This window comes from Camelus bactrianus, chromosome 11 (assembly GCF_048773025.1).
Source record: "Camelus bactrianus isolate YW-2024 breed Bactrian camel chromosome 11, ASM4877302v1, whole genome shotgun sequence".
Classification (NCBI taxonomy): domain Eukaryota; kingdom Metazoa; phylum Chordata; class Mammalia; order Artiodactyla; family Camelidae; genus Camelus; species Camelus bactrianus.
The window spans coordinates 8031523-8053955 of NC_133549.1; the positions used below are offsets into that span (position 1 = coordinate 8031523).

Here is a 22433-nt window from a genome sequence, read left to right on the forward strand (position 1 = left end):
TCAGGGTATGGCACAGTTTTTATGGGCTGGGTAATTTCACAGGCTAACAAATGGGAGGATCATTCCAACTATTTTGGAGAAGGGGCAGGTATTTCCTGGAATTCCTCCCCCCTCCGCCGCTTACTTTTTGTCCTTTCATGGTCAGCCTGGGAACTGTCATGGTGCCTGTGGGTATGACATTTAGCAGCTAATGTGTTACAGTGAACGTATAGTGAGGCTCAAGGTTTACTGGAAGTCAACTCTTCCACCATCTTGGTTCTAACCAATTTTGTCCTGTCCTCAATTGCTGTGTCATTCTAAAATGCTTGTGCCCTGTCCCCTTCCCTCCTGTCCCACCCCTGCCCAGTTAGGGTACACTACTGGGGTCTCTGACCCTTCCATCAGCCCCCAGCTCTGAGGCCCCTGCATTCTGTGGCCTTCTCCTCTCCATGAGTCTTTGTGCTCACCAGCCTTTTCTGTATCCTCATGTGCTCCCGTGGGCTCAGCTCCGTCCCCTACACTTTGTGTCCTGTACCCAGCCCCACCTCCACTGCCCGCACTAGCTCCTGCCACAAGCCTTAGTGCAGGGGGGTGGGGCCCTGCGGAATGTGGGTTTTCTCTGAGAAACTTGCATTTTCCTGAGACAGGCCTGGGGATGCATCCTCTACCTACGGCCAGAATGTCATTACTAGAGGTCCCTGCAAGGAGGGACAGTTTATGTGAAAATATTCAGATAGTTTGGGAAGATGCAAATGCTATTGACTCCACGAGCGGCAGAATTGTAGGGAAACTAGGAATTTTGGATTGTCAGAGATGCAAATCCGTTGCCTTAATATCTCAAAAACGTCCCAGGTACAGCAGAAACTCGGGAGTAGGTAACTGTGGCATGGATAAACCAGAGCCACGCTATTCTTCATTTTACACTTGAAATTCTCTAAGTGGCATCATAATGTAAATGAAGTGTATAAAAAACTAAATTTGCATGTAGTGTCTCACTGCTGCTTAACTAAATTCACTGATAAACTTCAAATTTTCTTTTTAATATGTATTTTATTCAGTTCAGAAAACATTTGATGAGGCTCTTATTACTTGTAGACCATTCGTTAGGCTAAGAAATAGATACAGAAGGGGATAAGACAGTTCTTATCCTTTGCAGTGTTTTGTTTGTTTGGGTGGTAATTAGATTTATTGATTTATTTAATTTAATTAATTTATTCAATTTAATGAAATTGATTTATTTAATTAAATTTATTTATTAATTTTAATTAATTAATTAATTAATTAATTAATTAATTAATTAATTAATTTAATGGGGAGACAGAGGATTGAACCCAGGACCTCATGCAAGCTAAACGTGTGCTCTACCACTGAGCTCTACCCTCCCCTCCTTGAACTTCAACTTTCTTAACTTTCTTAATTTTAGATAAATTTTTTTTGACATTTTTTATTGATTTATAATCATTTTACAATGTTGTGTCAAATTCCATTGTTCAGCACAATTTTTCAGTCATTCATGGACATATACACACTCATTGTCACATTTTTTTCTCTGTGAGTTATCACAACATTTTGTGTATATTTCCCTGTGCTATACAGTGTAATCTTGTTTAATTTTAGATAAATTTTTTTAAATGTTTAAGTTTTACTCTCTGTAGTATAGAGGTGGAAAATGAAGATTTCCCTCCAGGCTCCTCTTTGGCCCCTCAGTAAATGTTTGCAAAGATCTCATATAGAAAACAACTCTTTAGTTCTATTATTTAGTTTTCCAAATTTAATTGATACCACCAGGAATTTCAATTAGGTTTTGGCTATGAGATAAAAATTAGATTGGTTTTCTGCTCATTGTCCTGCATGTACTTAGTGAAGACTTACTGTACCTCAGCCCTGTGCTGGGGGCAGGGTAAACCACAGTAGAAATCACCAGCCTCTGCCTTCAAGCAGTTTGACATCTGGTCAACCAGGTCAGCTGTCTGGGGTGGAGATGTGATCGCGACAGGCTCAGGCGCCGTGGCTGTGGAAGAAGCCCCAGGCCAGGATACAGGGCATCTGGGAGACTTCCCCCGTGAGGTGGGATCTCAGCTAAAACATGGAGGGTGCATTGAAGTTGGCAGAGGAAGAGCCGGGGCGAGGCCTGCGGGTGAGAGAGAAGCAAGTGTGGGCACTGCCTGGAGCGAGGAGGCAGAAGGTCAGGGAGAACACGAGGGAAGGGCTGTTTCTTAGTCCAGCAAAAATAAGCAGGGACCCCTTATCTCCCTCTGTTCTTCATGGTCGCAGGAGTGCTGCACGTGTGATCTGGTAGACCCCTCACCCATCTCACGGGTCACTGTTCTGTGCATGGGAATCCACAGGGGATGTGTAAATAGGTCAAGGGTGAGCAGTGGAGATGATGACAGTCTTTTGAGGAGGAGCACATGGGGCTACCCAGGACTACTGTGTATCCTGCCCCCTCCTTCTACCATCCCTTTTCTCTCCCCTTCCCCCTCCAGGAATTTTTCAAGACCCCCCCCCCACCAAATGCAATTAAATCTGCCCTAGTCCTCTCTGACTTTGGGAACGTCCTGTAGAGCCGGTCGCTCACTCGTCTCCACATAACAGACCTTCATTTGTGTTCTCCCTTTTGTTAGGTAGGGTTCATGCTCAAAGTTATAAAACTGACTCTGAAATTGTTTGCACATGTTATTTGTCAGCCATTCTTCCCCATCCTAGTTATTTTTGTCAGTGTCCATTTTCTCGTGGTTTCTCTCTCAACGCTGTTTTTAATGTCCTCTTGCACAGCTGGACTTGTGTGTATTGTCTCTGGAATGGTCCTGCTGTGAAAGTGGCCTTCACCCTACGGGTGAGCCCGGCCTGATGTGTGGATTCGCCTGGGTTCCCTGAAGTGCGGGAAACAGCAGAGACCGGGTTTCGGCTTCCCACAGTCCTGGCTGCATGCTGGACCTTGGGGGAGTGATCTCCCCTCTCAAAGCCTCAGTTTCCCGTAGTTTAAATGTGGATGATAACACTGATGTGGGAGAGTTATGATGAGGTTTTGAGGATTGGAGATAATATGTGGCAAAATTTAATGATCGGTGGCAGCGATTAATACCGTCAGAATTCTTGTCGGTCATGTGGAATTCTCGAAGGTTCCGTTATTTTGAACTGTAGAACTTTTCAGGTAGCTTGGGGGAGGGGTGGAGACCTTTACACTCTTAAATGTTTTGATTCTACCAAAAATTATTCCTGAAGTGTACTTTGTACTTCCCTGCTTTTTTCTTTTAAATTTGGAATTTTTTTATAAATTGAACTATAACTGATTCTTCCCTCCCTTCTTAAACTGAATATGCTGATCATCATTCAAGTTGTTCTTGATCATTGAGATTCATGAAACAGACGTTGGTCTTATGCTGTCAACGCAGACCCATGTGGGGAGGGAGCAACGGCATTTATCCTGTTGTTTTCTTTGAAGGGGTGGTAATTAGGTTTTTAAATTTATTTATCTTTAATGGAGGAACTGGGGACTGAACCCAGGACCCTGTGCATGCTAGGCAGGCACTCTACCACTGAGCTGTACCCTCCTCCCATCCTGTCTCTTAAAAAGGACTCATGTTCAGTTTACACCCTGTCCCCCTCCTTTACTCCTCTCCTTCTTCTAATAGTAGAAGAAAGCTGCAGGCCTGACTTACTGGATGGGGTGATGTGGCTGTTCCTGGGTGAGGCTTACTTAACAGATCAGAGTCAGAAACGGTGTTTTGGTTAGTGTGTCTCTGAATTTACCTGAGTCATAGTTGGGAAACTCCCCCTCCGTCTCCACTGTGACCCTCACGCCTGCAGCCCCTGCACTGCTGATACCCTCCAGGAGCTCTGCCCTGGGACCCCTTTCTCCATGTCCTTGCTGGGCGTGTCCACCTTATACGCTCCCTCAGCTCCCTTGTCTGTCTCTTTCCGAGTATACAGATGCAGACTTGTGTGTGTGTGTGTGTGTGTGTGTGTGTGTGTGGTTGAGTTATCAGGGCGGGTTAGCTTGTCTACACCCCAGGAATTTCTAAACCCCTTCAAGATAGAAACTCTGTCTTGTTATTCTTTGAATTCTCAGCTTAGATTACATATAGGATCTGGCTTAGATAATCTGCACGATACATATCTGTTGGGATGAGTGAATAAAATGAATGATTAAAATGATGAGAAACATTTGAGTTTGAGATTTACATCATAAAACAGGCTAAGAATAATTGCTGTAATTCTCTGAAACATGTAGCTCTGTGCGTTCCCTGGTATTTAAGGCAAAAAATGAAATTCAATGAACCTGATTTTCTCATAAAGGACGTTGTTACGAGCTGACTTGTGCTCCCTCAAAATCCATATACTGCAGTTGTAACCCCCCAGGACCTGAGAATATGACTGTATTTGGAATAGGACCTTTAAAGAGGCGATTAAGTTAAAATGATGTCATTGGTGTAGAACTTAATCCAGTATGGCTGGTGTCCTTTTAAGAAGAGGAGAGCAGGACACGGACACACAGAGGGAAACCGTGGGAACACACAGGGAGAGGGTGGCCGTCTACAAGCCAAGGAGAGAGGCCTCGGAAGAAACCAGTCCTGCCAACACCTTGATCCTGGGCTTCTAGCCTCCAGAATAATAGCAACACTTCCGTGGAAGAGTTATTGTGAGGTTTGGAGGATTAGAGAGGATATATGGCAAAACTGTGCCTTTAATAATCGGTGTCAATTATTAGTATTATCAAAATTTTTATTAGTTATATGGAACTCTTGGATTTTTCAGATAGTCTGGGGGAAGACAGACATTCCTATTGTCTAAGCCACCCAAACTGTGGCACCTTGCTGTGGCGTCCCCCGCAAATGATCACAGAAATCAAGTCAGTTTTCTCTCTGCATTAAATTCTGAGATGTTTTTAAACAAGGATTTTCATTTATGCAGCAATAAAAAGCCTGATACGCCAGAATCTTTAATAAGTTTTGCAAAAGATGTAGTCTTCATGTGATTTTTTTTTTTAGTTTGAACTTCCCTAAGGTTAATATTCAAATAAAATCTAATATTCTAATAAAATATTCTATTAAAATGTTCTAATAAGAATATCCTTTTTTATTATTTAAAAAAATGCCATCGCCTCCACTGTTGCTTGTCCTTGACCTATTTAGGCGTCACGCCTGAATTCCTACATCACAGAACAGTAAACCACATACACCTGTACACACATTTCTTACTTGCACTCTTTGTCCAGGGAACATGAAGGAAAAGGATCTCTTTGCAGGGGGAAGGTTTACTCTGGAGCACACATGCTCTTCTTGCTCACTTCCTGCTCAAGTGACAGCAGGAAGTTTCCACGAGCACTCTTTTCTGTTGGGAGGAGAATTCCAGACGCAAGCATTGCTGACAGTCTCAGCTTTCCTGTAATAATACAGCCCGGCCCATCCTGTATATTGCCTTCACGATGGGTCAGCTTTCCCTTGAAATGCCTTTTGCATTAATATTTTATAGTCTGACTGCATGCTGCAGAGCTGAGTCAGTGAATTAGCATCTGGGAACAGAGAGATGGTGAAACCTCTCAGTGGTCTCCAGTGAAGCAAGTGTGCTGTCCTGATGCGTGCCAGGCATTTTGACATCCGTGACTTTCAGTGAATTAAGATAAAAAAAATATGCAGACTCTCCAAGGATAACCTCTTGCTTTATAAGTCAAAGAGCCGTCTGGGAGGGAGACCTTTAAAAGACCACACCACCTCCACGGCTGCTCTTCCGTTCTGCCCTCCTGCCTTTTCTTGTCTTGGTCCTTCTTATCAGTCTCCCGTGTTTTATGTTCATTAGCCTACAGGAAATGAGAGCCTACCTCAAATCCATTTTGGAAAAATTCAGGCAAGTGCAAACAAATAAAAACACGGACTTGAATCATCCACCAAGTCCACTTTTAGGCACACGTCTGAAAGAGCCTAAAGCAAGGGCTCAGATATTTGCATGTGCGTGTTCACAGCAGCATTCTTCACTGTTGGAATAGTGAATATTCCACCAGGAAGTGGAAGCGATCCAAATGTCTATCAACAGGTGAATGAATAAATGAAATGTGGCGTGTATCCACGCAATGGAACTTTACGCATCCTTAAAAAGGAAGGAAATTCTGACACAGGCTACACGGATGAACCTTGAAGACATGATGCTGCATGAAATAAGGCAGTCAAGAACAAATACTGTATGATTCCACTTATACGAGGTACCTAAAGTAGGCAAATTCCTGGAGACAAGGCAGGATGGTGGTGGCCAGGGGCTGGGGGAGGAGAGAATGGGGGGTTAGTGTTCTATGCAGACCGAGTTTCAGTTTTGCAGGATAAAAGAGTTCTGGCGATCTGTTGCACAACAATACGAATGTCGTTAACACCAGTGAAATGTACACTTAAAAATAGTTACGATGGTCAGTTTTACACTGTGTTTTTTTAAACCACAATTGTAAAAACACAGATTATAATTAGACGATTCAGAGGAGGCTGGGCATCTCTAGAAGGCTGACTGACAGAAAGGACGAGCAATGAATGGCCCAACAGTGAAGGAGGAGGTCAATGGGGGATTTGGATTTAACTGTCTTTGTGCGCTGAGAACTGGAGACAAAGCACAACAAAATCTAACAGGACCCTCTCCTCTTAATCTAGGGCCCCAACAAGCTGCACCCCACTTGTTAGGATTAAATAAACACACTCTATCATCAGCACTCCCACAAGGGAGCTGCCGGGAAAGCTGCCTGTCTCAAACCTTGGTGCTGACTAAGGGGACAGAAATCTCTCTGAAGACTTTGTAACCACAAGATAACATCCAGTTTGCAGCCCTTATTCACTCTACATGGATGGTTCAAACAGCTCAAACAGAGGATGTATTCTGAAGTGGTCCTTGAGTGGTAGTGCCTCTAAGCACCTAGCAGAAACAAAGGTAAATTTCAGTCTGGAAGAACAGAGCTTTAATATTGCTCTTGAAGAATGCATGCTAGTAAAGAGACAAGGAAAGTATGACTAAGTGAAAAGTTTTAACATATACTACAAAACCGACTGCCGCGAATAAGAGCCAGGAACGTCACCAGAAAGCAGAAACGGACTCTCAGTGAATTTAGAAATTGTAATGATCAGATTCAGAATAGAGAGTAGGTACATCTAATACATCGAAAGGAGTAAAAGAAGAGATTGAAAATGTAAGTAAGAAGCAAAAGGCTTATAATCACCAAGAAGATCTGGAGAAGCACCAAATACGAGAAATGAGAAATGTGATAATGAAAGCAAACTCTTGGAGGATTTGACAAGAAATCTGACACTTAGGAGCAGAGAACTGGTAAAGTGAAAGTTAGATCTGGAGAAATAATTTCGATGTAGCACAGAGAGACACAGAGGGAAACAGAACAGGAGGTTATAGGGTGAGGAGGACATTGTCAGAAGGGCTGTCATCCTCCTCGGTCAGAATCCCAGAAGGAGATGAAGGGAAGAACGGGATAGGAAAAATATTAAAAATTTAAAGGCTGAGATAACACAGACTTAGGCAGTTGGGATGCTGGTAAACCAGCAAGAAAAGGATGAACATTTTAATTAAAGGCACTGGGGCAACGGTTTTCTTTATGGTAAAGGAAATGTACCCTATTTCACATTATACACAAAAATTTATTCCTGGTCGACCAGCAACTTAAATGCGAAAGGCCAAACTATACAACTTTAGGAGAGGTGATATAATCAAATATCTTTGCAGCCTTGGGGGAGAAAGGATTTAGTAAACAAGGTATAGAAAGTGCAGAGCTTTTGCACTTGGTAGGAAAAGTTGGATACATTATATTTCACTTAAATTAAGAACTTGTATTTATCAACTATATTCAATACCTTGTAGTCACCTATAATGAAAAGGAATATGAAAACGAATATATGTATGTACATGTATGACTGAAGCATTGTGCTGTACACCAGAAATTGACACAACATTGTAAATTTACTATACTTCAATAAAAAAAGAACATGTATTTATCAATAATGCTGTAAAGAATGTAAAAAACCAAGCCGTAAATTGGGAACATATCTGTAACATATATCCTTTAATAAAGGTCTTGATCATACATGTATGTATATATACAAAGGCACACAGGTACACACACAGTATGCCTCCATGCATACACATGTGTACATATATACACACGTACACATGTACAAACTAATGAAAGACAAAGCTGCAGGCCAACAGAGAAAGGGGCAAATGATTTCAGGAAGAAAAACTAAAAGCAAACAAAATGCTCGACTTCATTAATAGTGAGGGAAATGCAAATTAGAATAAACAAGAAATATCACTTTATTCTTACCAGATTAGCAACAATTAAAAATTGCCTGTTGCTCTCAGATGTTGGTGAGGATGTGGAGCGATGCAGCATGTGTGTGCTGTTGGGGGTGTGTAAACCCATAGCACTGAAGTATTATCTAGTAAATTGAACATTTCCACACCCAGTAATTTCATGTCTGGTAAATTTGTGCATTTCCTGGAAAAGTCAAACTTTTTTTTTTCAGTAAAGTTGAACATCTGGTATAGTTGAACATTTGCATTCCTAGGAGTTCCATTCCCAGGTGTATGTTCTAAAGAACTTTTTTATACAGATGTACCAGGAGACATGTTCAAGAACATTCATAGCAGCAGAATAGCATAAAAAAAGAAAGAAAAAAAAAAAGGAAAAAAGAAAAAAATTGAAAAAAAAGCCCCAAGTCCCTAAATATTCAACAGTAAAATGAATAGGTGAATTATGGCACATCCATGTAATGGAATATTATATAGCCATGAAAATATATATGCTGCAGCTAATAAAACATGGCAATGTGTCAGCCTCGGGAACAGAATGTGGAGCAGAGGGAAGAAGAAAGCAAAAAGAAAGGAGCAGAAGGCTATATATGCTGTGGTTTTGTATCTATAAGGTTCTAAAACATAAATAAACAGTATAGAAGTTGTGAATATAAGTATAGCAAACACTGAAGAAAAGAAAGAGAATGATGACACCAAATTCAGGACAGTGGCACTTGCCGAAGGAGGAGGGAAGGGAAGTGGTTGGGAATGTCTGTGATTCCATTTGTGCTCTTTTTCTTACCCTGGGTGACAGCCACATTCATTGAATTGTTTTTCTTTCCACCTTACACATACTAAAAAAATATGTATTTGCATTGACTCAATATTTAATAAAACTATATTTTTTGAAAAAGTGTGATACCTAATGTTCTCCAATGTAGGGGAAAATACCCTAAGTTACCTCCGAGTCCTTGGGCTTTGATTTGTACACAAGATGCTTACTAAGTGCACATGACAAGTGTGCCCCCAGAGCACAAGAGGATAAAACCGTGTGTTTTCAGAAGATGACTGTGACCGAGGTCCTTATTACACTGTGTTTAAAGAGGTGATCTCCAGTTTTCTGAGATGTTTAGCCATGGAACATGGAGAATGAAAAATCGAGGTAACTATATTTAATTTCAAGAGTAGTCTCTGGAAAAACCGTCACAACAGGTTGCTTTAACTCCTTATGTTTTAAATATCATATCAGGTGTCAGAAGAGGTAGGTTTTGATTTTTCACCTCTTAAGTGTTTCTTCCTCCTTTCCGTCCTCTGTGTTCCTCCCTGAGTGGACCCCTTGGCTTCATCTCTTCAAGGTCTGTGTCACGTGTTTTTCAGATGATGCATCCAGCTTCAGCGTTAGCATGTGCAGAGCTTGGCTCTGGCGGGCATTCAGTGTCAGCGTCTGAGTCTGTGTGACCGTGACCGTGTCTAAGGGATGTTTTCCTGTCGGCACTGGGATGCCAGGGACAGAGTCTGCCATAATCTTTCATATATTCCTACTCCCAACCTCATGCCGGGCTCAGAGTCACTCATTAAGTGTTCCACAAATGAATGAAGACTCATTTTTCTTCAACATTGAATTCCTCTCCACTGGATCAGAAGAGCTAATCAGAGATGAATTTGGGGTTAAAATGTTTTAAATCTGGGATGAAATTCCCCTGCCTGTTTCTGTTTTATTGGTTAGATTTTTTTCTATAAATATTTCAGTTTTCTTGTATTGGGCCTCACCAAAGAGCTACATATTGTCAATGAAAATCTTTTGGCTTAGAGTAAAATTTAAATATTTATCTCAGGATTACATTAAATAACATACCTTTCAAAAAGGAAAGGCATTTAAGGTCGTTTGTGGAATTCTGATATTTCGTAAGAATTATTTTCAAGGCAGTTTCTCGCCCTTAGTTAACAGTAGTGTTTTGATATGATGCGTAGCATAATTTTAATGTTACATTATCATGGAATTGAAGTGTGTTGGTAAAAAAGACTTTTTTGTTGATCCTTACTCTTTTCTAGGGTACCCGTATTTATGAACTGTATTGGTTTACATGTCAGAATTTGAACATCTGCTTCTGGTACTTTTTAAGGCATGAGGTTTATTGATGACAATAACATGTAATGTGAAACCGTTCTCTGTTTTTTCCTTTCGGTATCTAAAAGCACCTGAGTCAGGATCTGGAAGACTCGTCATGTTCTTCCACACAAGGAAAGTTTAACCGAGAGCAGTTTTACAAGTTCATCATTTTCCCTGGCAAGTGGATTAAGGTCTGGTATGATCGCCTTACCTTGTTGGCGTTGCTTGATCGGTAAGTCCCTGAGCTCACTCGTGTTCTGGTGAGAGACACAGTAGGGGCGTGACAGTGTGCACGTGCATGCTCACAAAAAGAAATTTTGCTGCATGCTAGGGTTTTCAAGGTGTCCACCTCTTGTGCTGCAAACCCAGAGTTGAAGCAGTAAGATACCAACAACTGAAGAAACTGTAATTTAGCAATTAAAATGGGAGGGAGGAGGGAATGTCGTTTGGGGTGGCCACTATGGAACAGTTTGGAGATTCCTTAAAAAACTAAAAATAGACTTACCCTGTGATTCAGCAATCCCACTCCTGGGCATATATCTGGAGGAAACTCTAATATGAAAAGATATGTGCACCTTAGTGTTCATAGCAGCACTATTTACGATAGCCAAGACATGGAAGCATCCTAAATGTCCATCGATAGATGACTGGATAAAGAAGTTGTAGTGTATATACACAATGGAATAGAGAATGAAACAATGCCATTTGCAGCAACATAAATGGATCTAGATATTATCATACCAAGTGAAGAAAGCCAGAAAGAGAAAGACAAATACCGTATGTTATCACTTCTATGTGGAATCTAGAAAACTGAAACAGATGAATTTATTTACAAAATAGAAACAAACTCGCAGACATAGAAAACAAACTTATGGTTACCAGGGCTGGAAGGGGTGGGCAGAGGAATAAATTGGGAGTTTGGGATTTGCAGATACTAACTACTACATATAAAATAGTTAAACAATGTCCTACTATATAGCACAGGGACTTATATGCAATATCTTGTGATAATCTATAATGAAACAGAATATGAAAAAGAATATATGTGTGTTTATGTATAACTGACACATGATGCTGTACACCAGAAATTAACACAACATTATAAACTGACTATACTTCAATTAAAAAAAATGTTGGGTGGGAAGAGAATTGGGTCACGTGGTTTAGACTTAGGTTAGCTCTGGGGACAGTGTTATGCGTTGGTCTGCTCTCTCCTTTGCCACGTTTTTGTGGGAGAGCCTGCAGCTCACATGCCTGGGTGTGGGCGTGGGTACAGAGGGGAGAAACATGGATGGAGTGATGTCTAGCCCTTCCCCTTCACAGCTTGGGTTCTACTTCTCTGTCCTGTAATTTGAGTGCTGATCTTTCCTTTAAGCCCTTTTGCTCTTTCTCACCAAGCTCCTCAAGACGCAGTGTTGTGGGTGGGAGCTGCCGTTACTGGATGGGGAGGCAGAGGTGGGAGGGCCAGGTGGGCTAAGGTGGGATGGAGATGCCCACCTCTGCCGCCTCAAGGAATACAAAGAACAAGACTGTGATCTTCAAGGGGTGAGTGGAGTGTGGGTTTGGAAATTCACAATGCTGTTAATAACAGTGTCATCAGCAAAAAGGCTGAGATGCACAGTTAAATTCCAGCCAGTGGGGCCGTGGGAAGGCTAGTTGCCTGCCTTGCTGTATTTGGTCCCCCAGTGACTACTTGTTATAGTAATGTCTTAAATGGTGTGATCACATACTAAAAACTATAGTCATGCAAAATTACAACAGTAAATTCCAGGACCCACAAGTCAGGGAAAGGAGTTACAATGGTTCTTCTAACAACACTGTGTTACCCCAGGGGCACACCCTGAAGACAAAGATTTCATGCTTAACTAAAATCATTCAAGATAATACACTCTGTTAGATGAGACAGTTTTTTTGAAATAGTCTGGTGAAAAGAAATGATTGAACGTTGAACTAGCTTGTATTAACCCTTCATACTAAAACCACATATTTCTGTACGTTTCTAGGCTTGTTATTTTAACATCCACTCGGTGATGAAAAATTCCAGTTGAGGTCTACAAAAGGATGCTGAAGATTATTACAGTTTTGAAACGTTTGTAGTGTTATAGTTTTAATCACCTCTCTTGCAAGTTATGATGGGGTTTAAATTTTGTGCTCAGGGATGACCTGAGTGGAGATGCCACCGCCTCCATTATCCATGGATTCCTTGGCTGGTGTGGGGGGCCCCTGGGCCCCGGAGAACCCTGTGGCAATCAAATCTAGTCCCCACTGCTCACTAGTGCTGTGATCTTAGGATGGCTACAGAAACTCTCTGTGCCTCAGTGTCCTGTCAAATGGGGATAATCTATACCACAGGGAGGTTGTGAGGATTAAACCAATTTAGCCATCGAAAGAGTTCTTTAAATATTAGTTCCTATTGTTATTATTATTACCTGGAATGTGGCCCAGAACCCAGAAAGAAGAAACTAAAAAAAAATTAAAATTAGGGAAGTCAAAGTAGCTATTGTCAAATCGAGACACTAAAAATTTTCTCATCCTGAATCTGCCCCACCTGTCCTTGGCTCCATCTCCACTGATGACAGCCCTACCCTGCCAGCTTCTCGGGTTGAGCATCTTGGAGTCATCCTCGAGTCTTCTTTCCTGTCACACGCACACGTTCAGTTCTCACAGGGAAGGATGTGTACTGCTGCTTCAAATGCGTCTGCGGCAGCTTCCACCTTTAGTGCTACCACCCTGGTCAGAGTTACTTTCATCTCCCATCTGGGCTACTGCAGTGGCATCTCCTGCACACACCCATTGTCTCTGTGTGCTACTCTTAAAACATTTTTTTTAATTATTATTTTTTATTTTTGAGGAGGGGACGTAATTCAGTTTATTTATTTATTTATTTTTATTGGAGGCACTGGGGATTGATCCCAGGACCTCGTGCAGGCTAAGCATGCGCTCTACCACTGAGCTATACTACCCCCGCTCCACCCCGCCACCTGTGCGCTATTCTTAACACAGCAGAGTGAGGCCGGCCCTTCTGTTCTTCACCACACCAGGCACTTTTCCAGCCTTAAGACTGTTGCCTCTGCCCGGAGCTCTCTCCCCTCCAATACCTGCACGACCAACCCCTTCGTCTTTCAAGTGTCTTTTCTTGGTGAGGCTTAGCCTGACCTTCCTGTTTAAAAGGACATCAGCTCCCTGTCCACACACTCATAATCCCTCCTGACTTGCACTATTCATCTTTCTATTGCACTCATCATCTTCAAACACTATATACTTATTGTGTGTTTGTATTACTTGTTTTATGCCACTGCCCCCTAGAAAGGAAGCTCATGAGTTTCCTCCACTGATGTATCCCCAGCACCCAGAGCAGCGCTGAGCACTTCTGTTTTGTGAACAGATGAATCCCGTTCCCTTACCAAACCAGCTCCCCTTCCCAATTTCTGCCATTATAATCCTTTTCCCCAAGATGGAAATCTTGGACCATCTTCATTTTTTTTCAACCAGTCTTTTGCTGTACAAAATCTATTCAATCACAAGGTTTTTTTTCTGCCTCACTCTCTATTGTGTCTTATTAAAAAAAAATTTTTTTATTGACGTATAGTCAGTTTAACATATTATGTCAGTTTCTGGTGTGCGGCATAATGTTTCAGTCATACATATACATACATATATTTGTTTTCATTATACGTTACTACAAGATAGTGAATATAGTTCCCTGTGCTGTACAGTAGGCCCTTGCTGTTAATCTATTTTATGTATTGAACTGTGTCTTAAAGTCACCTGTCCTTTCCAATAAAATAATGCCACTCGCAGCAACGTGGACGGACCTCAGATGATCATACTAAGTGAAGTAAGTCAGAAAGAGAAAGACCAATATCGTATGGTATCACTTACATGTGGAATTTTAAAAAAAATGATGCAAAGGAACTTATTTACAAAACAGAAGCAGACTCATGGACATAGAAAACAAACTTATGGTTACCAAAGGGGAAAGGGGGGTGTAAATTAGGCATTTGGGATTAACAGATACTAACTACTATATATAAAATAGATAAACGACAAGGACCTACTATATAGCACAGGCAACTATATTCAATATCTTGTAATAACTTATAATGGAAAAGAATCTGAAAAAGAACAGATTTATATATGTGTGTGTGTGTGTAGAACCAAATCACTTTGCTGTACACCTGAAACTAACACAGCATTGTAAACCAATGATACTTCAATTAAAATTTTTTTTTAAAACTCACGATTCTCCAGCCATGTCACTTTCCCAGGACCTCGTTACTTCTCTCTGGGAGTATTGTTTTTCTGTTCCCCTTCAGTGAATCTAGTTAACCTCCACAAGATAAATCTTTCTAAAGTGCAGCCTCAATTATGACACTCCTTGCCCAGTGAGCAAACTTCTTAACTCATTACTTAAATATAGATACATGAGGAACTGTGGGAAGGGAGCAGAGGTGGGGAGGCTGGGGACAAAGGGATAGAGTCCTGGTGGAGGAAAATCTGGGAACAAAGACTTTTTAGGAACTTTGTTTAAAAATATTTTTTCAGATTCTTTTCCATTACAGCTCATTACAAGAAATTGAATATAGTTCCCTGTGCTATACAGTAGGACCTTGTTGTTTATCTGTTTCATATATAGTAATGTGTATCTATTAATCCCAAACTCTTTTTAGGAACCTTATTATTTTCTCCTAAATAGAAAAAAGTTAAAAAAATTTTTTTAAATTGGAGTATAGTTGATTGGCAATATTGTGTTAGTTTCTGGTGTACAGCATAGTTAAACATATAATATTTTCAACTGAAATTTTAGTTTCATTTTATTTCCTAAGTCTTTAGATAGTTTTAAGTAGATACATCAAAATATTACGAACACATTAAAGAATTCATACTGTATTTTATGGATCTGAACTAAGAAGTGTATTCAGTTCTATAAAAAGTGCAGAGTAGAAAATAAAAAGCACATGCATTTCCCTTTTCATCAAATATATTTTGTTCACCCCAAACATTTTTTTAAAAATTTGCAACATGAGCATCATAATATCTGAGTCCTTTCCATTTCTATACTTCTTGATTCTGTATGTCTTGATTGCCTGATTAAAAGCTGGGCAAAAGGTCTGGACAGATACCTCACCAAAGAAGATATATAAGTGGCAGATAAACACGTGGAAAAATGATCCACATCAGACATCATTAGGGAATTATGAATTAAAACAATAATGAGATGCCACTACACACCTATTAGAATGGCCAAATCCAAAACGCTGACAACACCAAATGCTGGCAAGGATGTGGAGCAACAGGAACTCTCATTTCATTGCCGGTGCGAATGCAAGATGGTATAGCCATTTTGGAAGACAGCTTGGCAGTTTCTTACAAACTAAACATACTAGTACCATTTGATCCAATAAACATGCTCCTTATGTTCACACAAATGTTTATAGATGGTCTATTCGTAATTGCCAAAACTTGGAAGCAACCAAGATGTCTTTTGATAAGTGAGTGGATAAACAAACTGTGGTCCATCCGTACAGTGCAATATTATTCAGCAGTAAAAAGAAAAGAAGTATCAAGCCATGCAAAGATGTGGAGGAAACTTAAGTGTGTATTACTGAGTGAAAGATGCTAATCTGAAATGGCTGCATACTGTAGATTCCAACTATGGACTCTGGAAAAGGGAAAACTATGGAGTCAGTAAAAAGATCAGTGGTGTCCAGGGGTCAGAGAGAAGGGAGGGATGAATGGGCAGAGCACAGAGAATGTTTAGGGCAGTGAAAGTACTCTGTGATACTGTAATGATGGATACATACCATTGTCTAAAACCTGTAGACTATTCAACACCAAGAATGAGGCATAATGCAGTCTATGGACTTCAGTTGATAATGATTTGCCAGTGTTGGTTCATCACTGACAATGAATGTATCACTCTAGTCGGGGGATGTTGATGGTGGGGAAGGGGGTGTGTGTTTGGGAAGAGGAGCTCTGTGGGAAGTCTTTGTACTTTCCCCTCGATTTTTGTTGTGAATTTCCAACTGGTCTAAAAAATAATTCTATTAATTTAAAAAAATGTTTAGGAGTGCCTGCACATGCCAGGGATGAAGTAGCCAATTGTCCCTGTCTTAAAATGATTGTAATTTAATTGGAAAGACCGATATGCACATAAGTAAAAATTGGTGAGGTAAGAAACCAACTCAGAATTCTTGTGAATGACCCATCTAACTCTCGACCTTGTAGTCCACGCCATCCTCCCTTACTTCATTTCAGCTACTCCTGCCCATAACCCCACCCTGCATCTTGTCCTCCCATTGAAGTCTCCCACCTCTGAAGTCATAATCCCAGCGTCAACTCAGCTTTTGTAGCCTTTCTAACTCCCTCCAGTGTTCCCATATCCTCTCTCGCACTTTGATGCATCTGTGCTCTCTTGCTAGTGGTCCTCGTTACCTCCCCCAGGATCCAGCCTTCAGCCCCTTTGTATCAGCATCTTAAAACTCCCTTTCTTGTCTCTTTGTACACCCATAATAAATCTAATTACCTCCCCCTCAAAACAAAACAAAACAAAAAATTTTTTAAGTCACACATCCTTTCCAATTCTCCAGCCATGCTGCTTTCTCAGGAACCTTGTTACTTCTCTCTGGGAGTATGAAGAGATACTATAAGGATGGCACCCCAGGATGAGCTCACCTCTCTGCCCCACACCTCTCATGTGGCGCCCCCTGGAGAGAACCACCCAGTGAGGCTGTGGTCATGACACACTGCAGTCAGACCCTCTGCACTGTCAGCTGTCCGACTGGAGCTCTCCTGGCTTCTGACACTAAGCAGCAAATTCCGGCCATGGAGATTGTATCTGGAAAGGATTGCCTGCTATAGCCAGGTGTTAAGGCACCTCCTTCCGCCATTTACAGGAATCAGTGAAGCTCTGACTCTGAACACATTTCACTCTTGTGGATGGCATGGTTCACAGTCTTCTCCCAGTAAACCCAGCTGAGTGGCCAAGGAGAACCAACGGGACTGTATTTCATTTGTTTCAGTAACAGAGATCTGGGGTTAAAGTATGGATTTTGTTTATAAAATGCAGGCATAAGGAAAGGAAGAAAGAAAAGAAAGGAAGGAAAGGAAGGAAAGAAGGAAGGAAGGGAGAAAGAGAAAGAAAAAAAGAAAGAAAGGAAGAAAGAAACAGGAAGGAAGGAAGAAGGAAGAAAGAAACTTAAAATCTTGCTACTAAATATAAAGATGTACTCTCTCGCTGTCTGTCTGTTTAGAAGCATGCCTGTATTCTCTGTTTGGAAACAGACAGGCTTACCTTTCATCCCCTCTGTTTTCATTTGTTTACTTTGCACAGAACTGAAGACGTCAAGGAAAACGTGCTGGCAGTTCTACTCATCGTCCTGGTTTCCCTGCTGGGATTTCTGACATTGAACCAAGGCTTTTGCAAAGACATAGGGCTCCTCCTCTTCTGCCTTGTCATGGCCAGCTGCCAGTATTCCCTGTTAAAGGCAAGACCACATCTAATTCTTAGCATCACTAATGTAGTCTTGAAATCATGAGATGATGACACAGACATTTCTGATTTGTGTTCTAGAGTGTTCAGCCCGACCCTGCCTCCCCCATACACGTAAGTTTCCAGTAACAGGCAAGTAGCTTGTCTTGTCTGCTTTGTGTCAAAGATCAGGGAATGGCCAAAATCCATTCCAAAGGCAACATATCTATCTGTCTATCTATCTACCTATCTATCTATCTGTCTGTCTGTCTGTCTGTCTATTGGATATATAAGTAGAAATATTCACTAGGAGTATTAATGCATGGTGGCCAAGTTCGGGCTAGTTCTGAGAGCATGGTGTGGGTGGTGGCAGGGGAAAGGGGTGGGGGCTTTTCTGTCCCACTGGACTTGGCGTCAGGAAAGACCACGCTGCCTGGCAGGGAAGACGGCAGGCTCTGCGGTCGGACTGCCTGTGCTGGTTTCCTGGCTCCTGTGTTTGAATGTTGCACCCTGAGCGAGATGTGTGCTCCGTAAGCCCCGATCTCCACCTGTGTCAGTAAGGATAATAAAAATGCCTATTGGGGATTAACTAATCGAAGTCATGGGCTTAAAACAGTGCCCGGCATATAGAGATTGCCTAATAGATGGTGGCCATGGTGACTGGAGACGTCAGTCACATCAGCGTGAGTCATTCTTTTCACCCAAAGCTGATCTACTCCTGTTCTGTACTTTCAGGTGTACTGCTTCCTTTTATTTCATAATTTGGGGCTCAGTTATAACTGAGACTCCGGGCTCCCCAGCACTGATCTGCAGGTGCTCTGGCTCTTCCGTGAGCTCTGCAGCACATGTGGCTTCTACTGACCCAGCTGCACCTTCCCTGGCAGGTGCCTTAGGTCAAGGTCTGGTGTCGTCCCTGCCGGTACCCTGGCCACTTGCCTTTGCACCGAAACCATTGCAGGTGGGCTCCCCAGCCCTTTGAGAAATCTTTTTGCCTCTGTTATGGCGAGCCCCCCAAAATCCTTCCAATGAAAGAAAGCTTGATCTTTCCTCTATTGTGCTTTTATATACATTCTTTATTTTTATTATTACTTCTTTTTAGCGGAGGTACTGGGGATTGAACCCAGGATCTTGTGCATGTATGTACCCGCTCCACCACTATTGACTCACTCCCAAACAAATTGCTATGTCATTCTTTTTTTTTTTTTTTTTTTAGCTTTGACTTTGACTAGGGGGGAGGGAGGCAATTCGGTTTACTTATTTATCTGTTTATTAATTTTTTAAATAGAGGTGCTAGGGTTTGAACCCAGGACCTCGTGCATGCTAAGCATGCACTCTACCACTGAGCTATACCCTCCCCCTCCTCTAGGATACTTTAAAAAAAATTTCCTAGCCAGGATTTAGGATTGCTTAAATCTGTAATCACTCATGCTCAGCTCATAGTAATTAAGAAAAGCTTATAATTGGAAGATCACCTGGCATGCGTTGCTGTCTTGTTAAATTCCTCTGTTGCCCATAATTGGTTTGCATATAATACATCTTCTTTCATCCCCGAGCCTGAATGTCACAGCTAAGTAGAAACAGCACAGTTAGGGGTATCACGGATGGATTGTTGTGATTATCATTGGGAATCTGGGTCAGGTAGCGCGAGCAGAGATGGTTCGTTCCAGCCCACCCTAGACGCGACACTGCTGTCCTGTTGGTTCAGTAAATAAGCCCTCCTTCCTGGTGAGGGCACTGTGCCACTGTCTTTCTGGGTGACCTGGGGGGTGACCTGTTATATGCTAGGACACCTTTGTTTCCTGTGTGTACTTTCAGGAATAATGCAGAACAGGCTAGTGGAGGTGGGTGGTGAGTGCAGCTGAGTAATCCCTGTGGATTTGTAACGACTATTTGCAGGACCCCTGTGTCCCTGCTCTAAGCTGGAGTCATATTGTGTCTATCGATCCAGTTCCTGGAGGACTAAATCCAGCTGCTATTCCTTTATCTGAACAAGCACGTCACAGTGAGATAGTAAGAAATGACTTCCCGTACTGTCCCAGGAAGCCACAGTCAGACATCTAACTATGTTTATTACAGTAATTAATTTGCTTACACAGATTTCTAAGTAGATTAGTCCCTGATTTGCGTTGGTGTTTCTCTTAACTGCTCTGGTGAGGAAAGAAAATACGGCAGCTATAAAATATCTTCTCTTGTGTGGGACGGAGCTGTGGAGGCGTTTAGAAGGCTGATTTACTGTCGACAGTTTACAGATGAGAAAACCTCAGAAAGAAAGGAAATGGTCAGAGTGGGAACCCTGTGAGGTGGAGAGGACGGTTCCCGAGCCCGCACTCTCTGCAGCCCGGGCTCAGACTCATGCATCAGGGGCTGCCACATGAACTGAAGTGCTTTTCAAAACTACATCACTTCGTTCACTCACAGGGAGAGGCTGTTAGTAAATGCAGTCAACTCTTGCTCTTAGAGTGATTGACTGATTTTTGCTCTTTGTTTCCTTCCAGGAACACAGAGGTGACAAATTTTGAGCAAGTTGTTAAAGCCAGAAGATAGTCAAATGACATTTTTTTTTTTTAGATCTAGTTGCAGAATTAATAATGGCATGCTAATTGATACGGTACAGCCAATTCCAGGCCTGAACAAAATGCATCTGATTGTAAAAGAAAACGGGTCTAGGAGGTCTTGAAAAATTAAGGGTTGGGGTGGTTACTGGACATGATCTGAGGGTCAGAGGCTGGCAGTTTAGAGATGGGTGACGAGGCTTGGCTTACACAGATAGTAACCAGTAGTATCCACTAATGATAACCCAGAAAGCGGAATCCAGTAGGTATAAGAGAGGCAGCCATCAACCGGGATCATCACACAGAGCCAGAGTCAGGGGCCTTTCCCAGAACCTGCAGGCATTCCGAGTTGGGGCGGCTGGGGCAGCACCTGGGAACCTGCATTTAAGCCCCCCTCCCCCAGGTGCTGATGCTGGAGGTGATCTCAGATCACACTTGGGGAACACTGGGGTCACCGGACGTGTGCAGGTTTCAGGATTAGGATCCAGCCTCGCCATGTACAAACTGTGGTCCCCTTGGTCAAGTTACTTCTCTGAATCTCAGGTTTTTCACCTGTAAGAGAGGAAATACCAAAACAGGTTTGGAAGGGAACGAAACAGGATGAGCCACATCTCGTGCTCAGCAGAGACTGGCGCTGTGGGAGCCCTTGACAGCTGACGTTGGCGGTTTTTGTGTGAGTAGATGGATAATATTGGCAACTTAAGCTGGATTTGGGGATGAGTGAGTTGGACAATATAGACAATGTGCCCAGTGCAGGACCTGGAGTGTGCCTAGCCCTCTGTAAATGTCCCCCTCCCTTTCTCCTTCTGCTCTGGGGACACGGAGGGCTGACCGTATAGTTTTCACAAACACACATTGGTAGGCTGTGTTTGCCGTAATTACTGAACCAACATTGATATGTTAGCATTAACTAAAGTCCGTGCTTCACTCAGATTCCCTTAGCTTTTACCTGATATCCTTTTCGTTTTTTTGAGGATCTGATCTAGGTCACCACATTACAGTTAGTCATTCTGTCTGCTAAGGCTCCTGTGGGCTGTGACAGTTTCTCCGACTTTTCCTTGTTTTCAGTGACCTGGGCAGTTTTGAAGCCCATTGTCAGGGATTTTGTAGACCGTCCCTCGGTTGGGATTTATCTGGTGCTCATCTGGCGATTTGACTGGGGTTATGGATTTTGGGGGAAGAGGACCACAGAGATAAAGTGCCATTTTCATCACATCATATCACCACTTTCGACACTGACCTTCATCACCTGGTTAAGGTCGTGTTTAGCAGAAGAATGATGTTAAATGACAGAACATAATTTCTCAATCTTCAATCCTAAAAATAAGGTCACTGTAGGTAGTGGATCTTGATTAAAAGTTAAATAGTATCTATTTTCTATTTAATCGTGGATTTACTTTGCTCAAGGGAAGTATTCTTTAAAGTGTGAGCCATTCCAAATTGCCTTCTTTTTTAAAAAAAAAAATTGAAGTATAGTCAGTTTACACTGTTGTGTTGATTTCCCGTGTACAGCATAGTGATTCAGTTATGTATACAAAATCCTTCTCATGTTCTTTTCCACTATAGTTTATTACAAGATATTGAATGTAGTTCCCTGTGCTATATTATAGTGAAGAGAGTTCCTTGTAGGTAAACATAAAGTCACAGAGGCGATGAACAGAACATGTGGTTATTTTTCTGCACCCTCGCCAGGTAGGAGCCCTTTTCACCCTCCAGAGTCCTTTCAGGAAAAGCCCACACTTTTCAGGAGAAGCTGTTACTAATGCTTTTCCCCACACTCTTTGTTTCACATGAGTAACATTCACATCATGTGTTTAAAGAATGATGACTATGAATGAACTTTAGCCAAGTGAGATTGAGTGCTTGGGTCTGGAAGGACCCAGTGCCAAATGCAGTCACCTTCTGGACTGCTTTGGGGAAGGCAGTGGGTAGTGGCCAGGTGGCCAGGTGGCCAGGTAGCCAGCAGCGAGGTCCAAATCCTTGCTCTGCCACCCCGTTTTGTCTGTGAAGCCTAGGGGCAAATTTTTTACTCTTTATTCCTCAGTTT

The 22433-nt window shown here is 42.0% G+C and overlaps 1 protein-coding gene across 6 annotated transcripts in view; it reads left to right on the forward strand.

The window, feature by feature from the left end:
* The window catches only part of LOC105066695 (pecanex 2), a 271254-nt gene that overhangs the window by 64889 nt on the left and 183932 nt on the right, over nt 1-22433 (forward strand). For all 6 annotated transcript variants that reach the window (XR_012509907.1, XM_074373145.1, XM_045514586.2 and 3 more), the window contains 3 exons: nt 10450-10595; nt 17697-17850; nt 17937-17969. Coding sequence is in view for 5 of the 6 variants with exons in the window: in XM_074373145.1 (XP_074229246.1) it covers nt 10450-10595; nt 17697-17850; nt 17937-17969 (333 nt within the window). In the remaining variant the exon portion in view is untranslated. The remainder of the gene's footprint in view (nt 1-10449; nt 10596-17696; nt 17851-17936; nt 17970-22433) is intronic.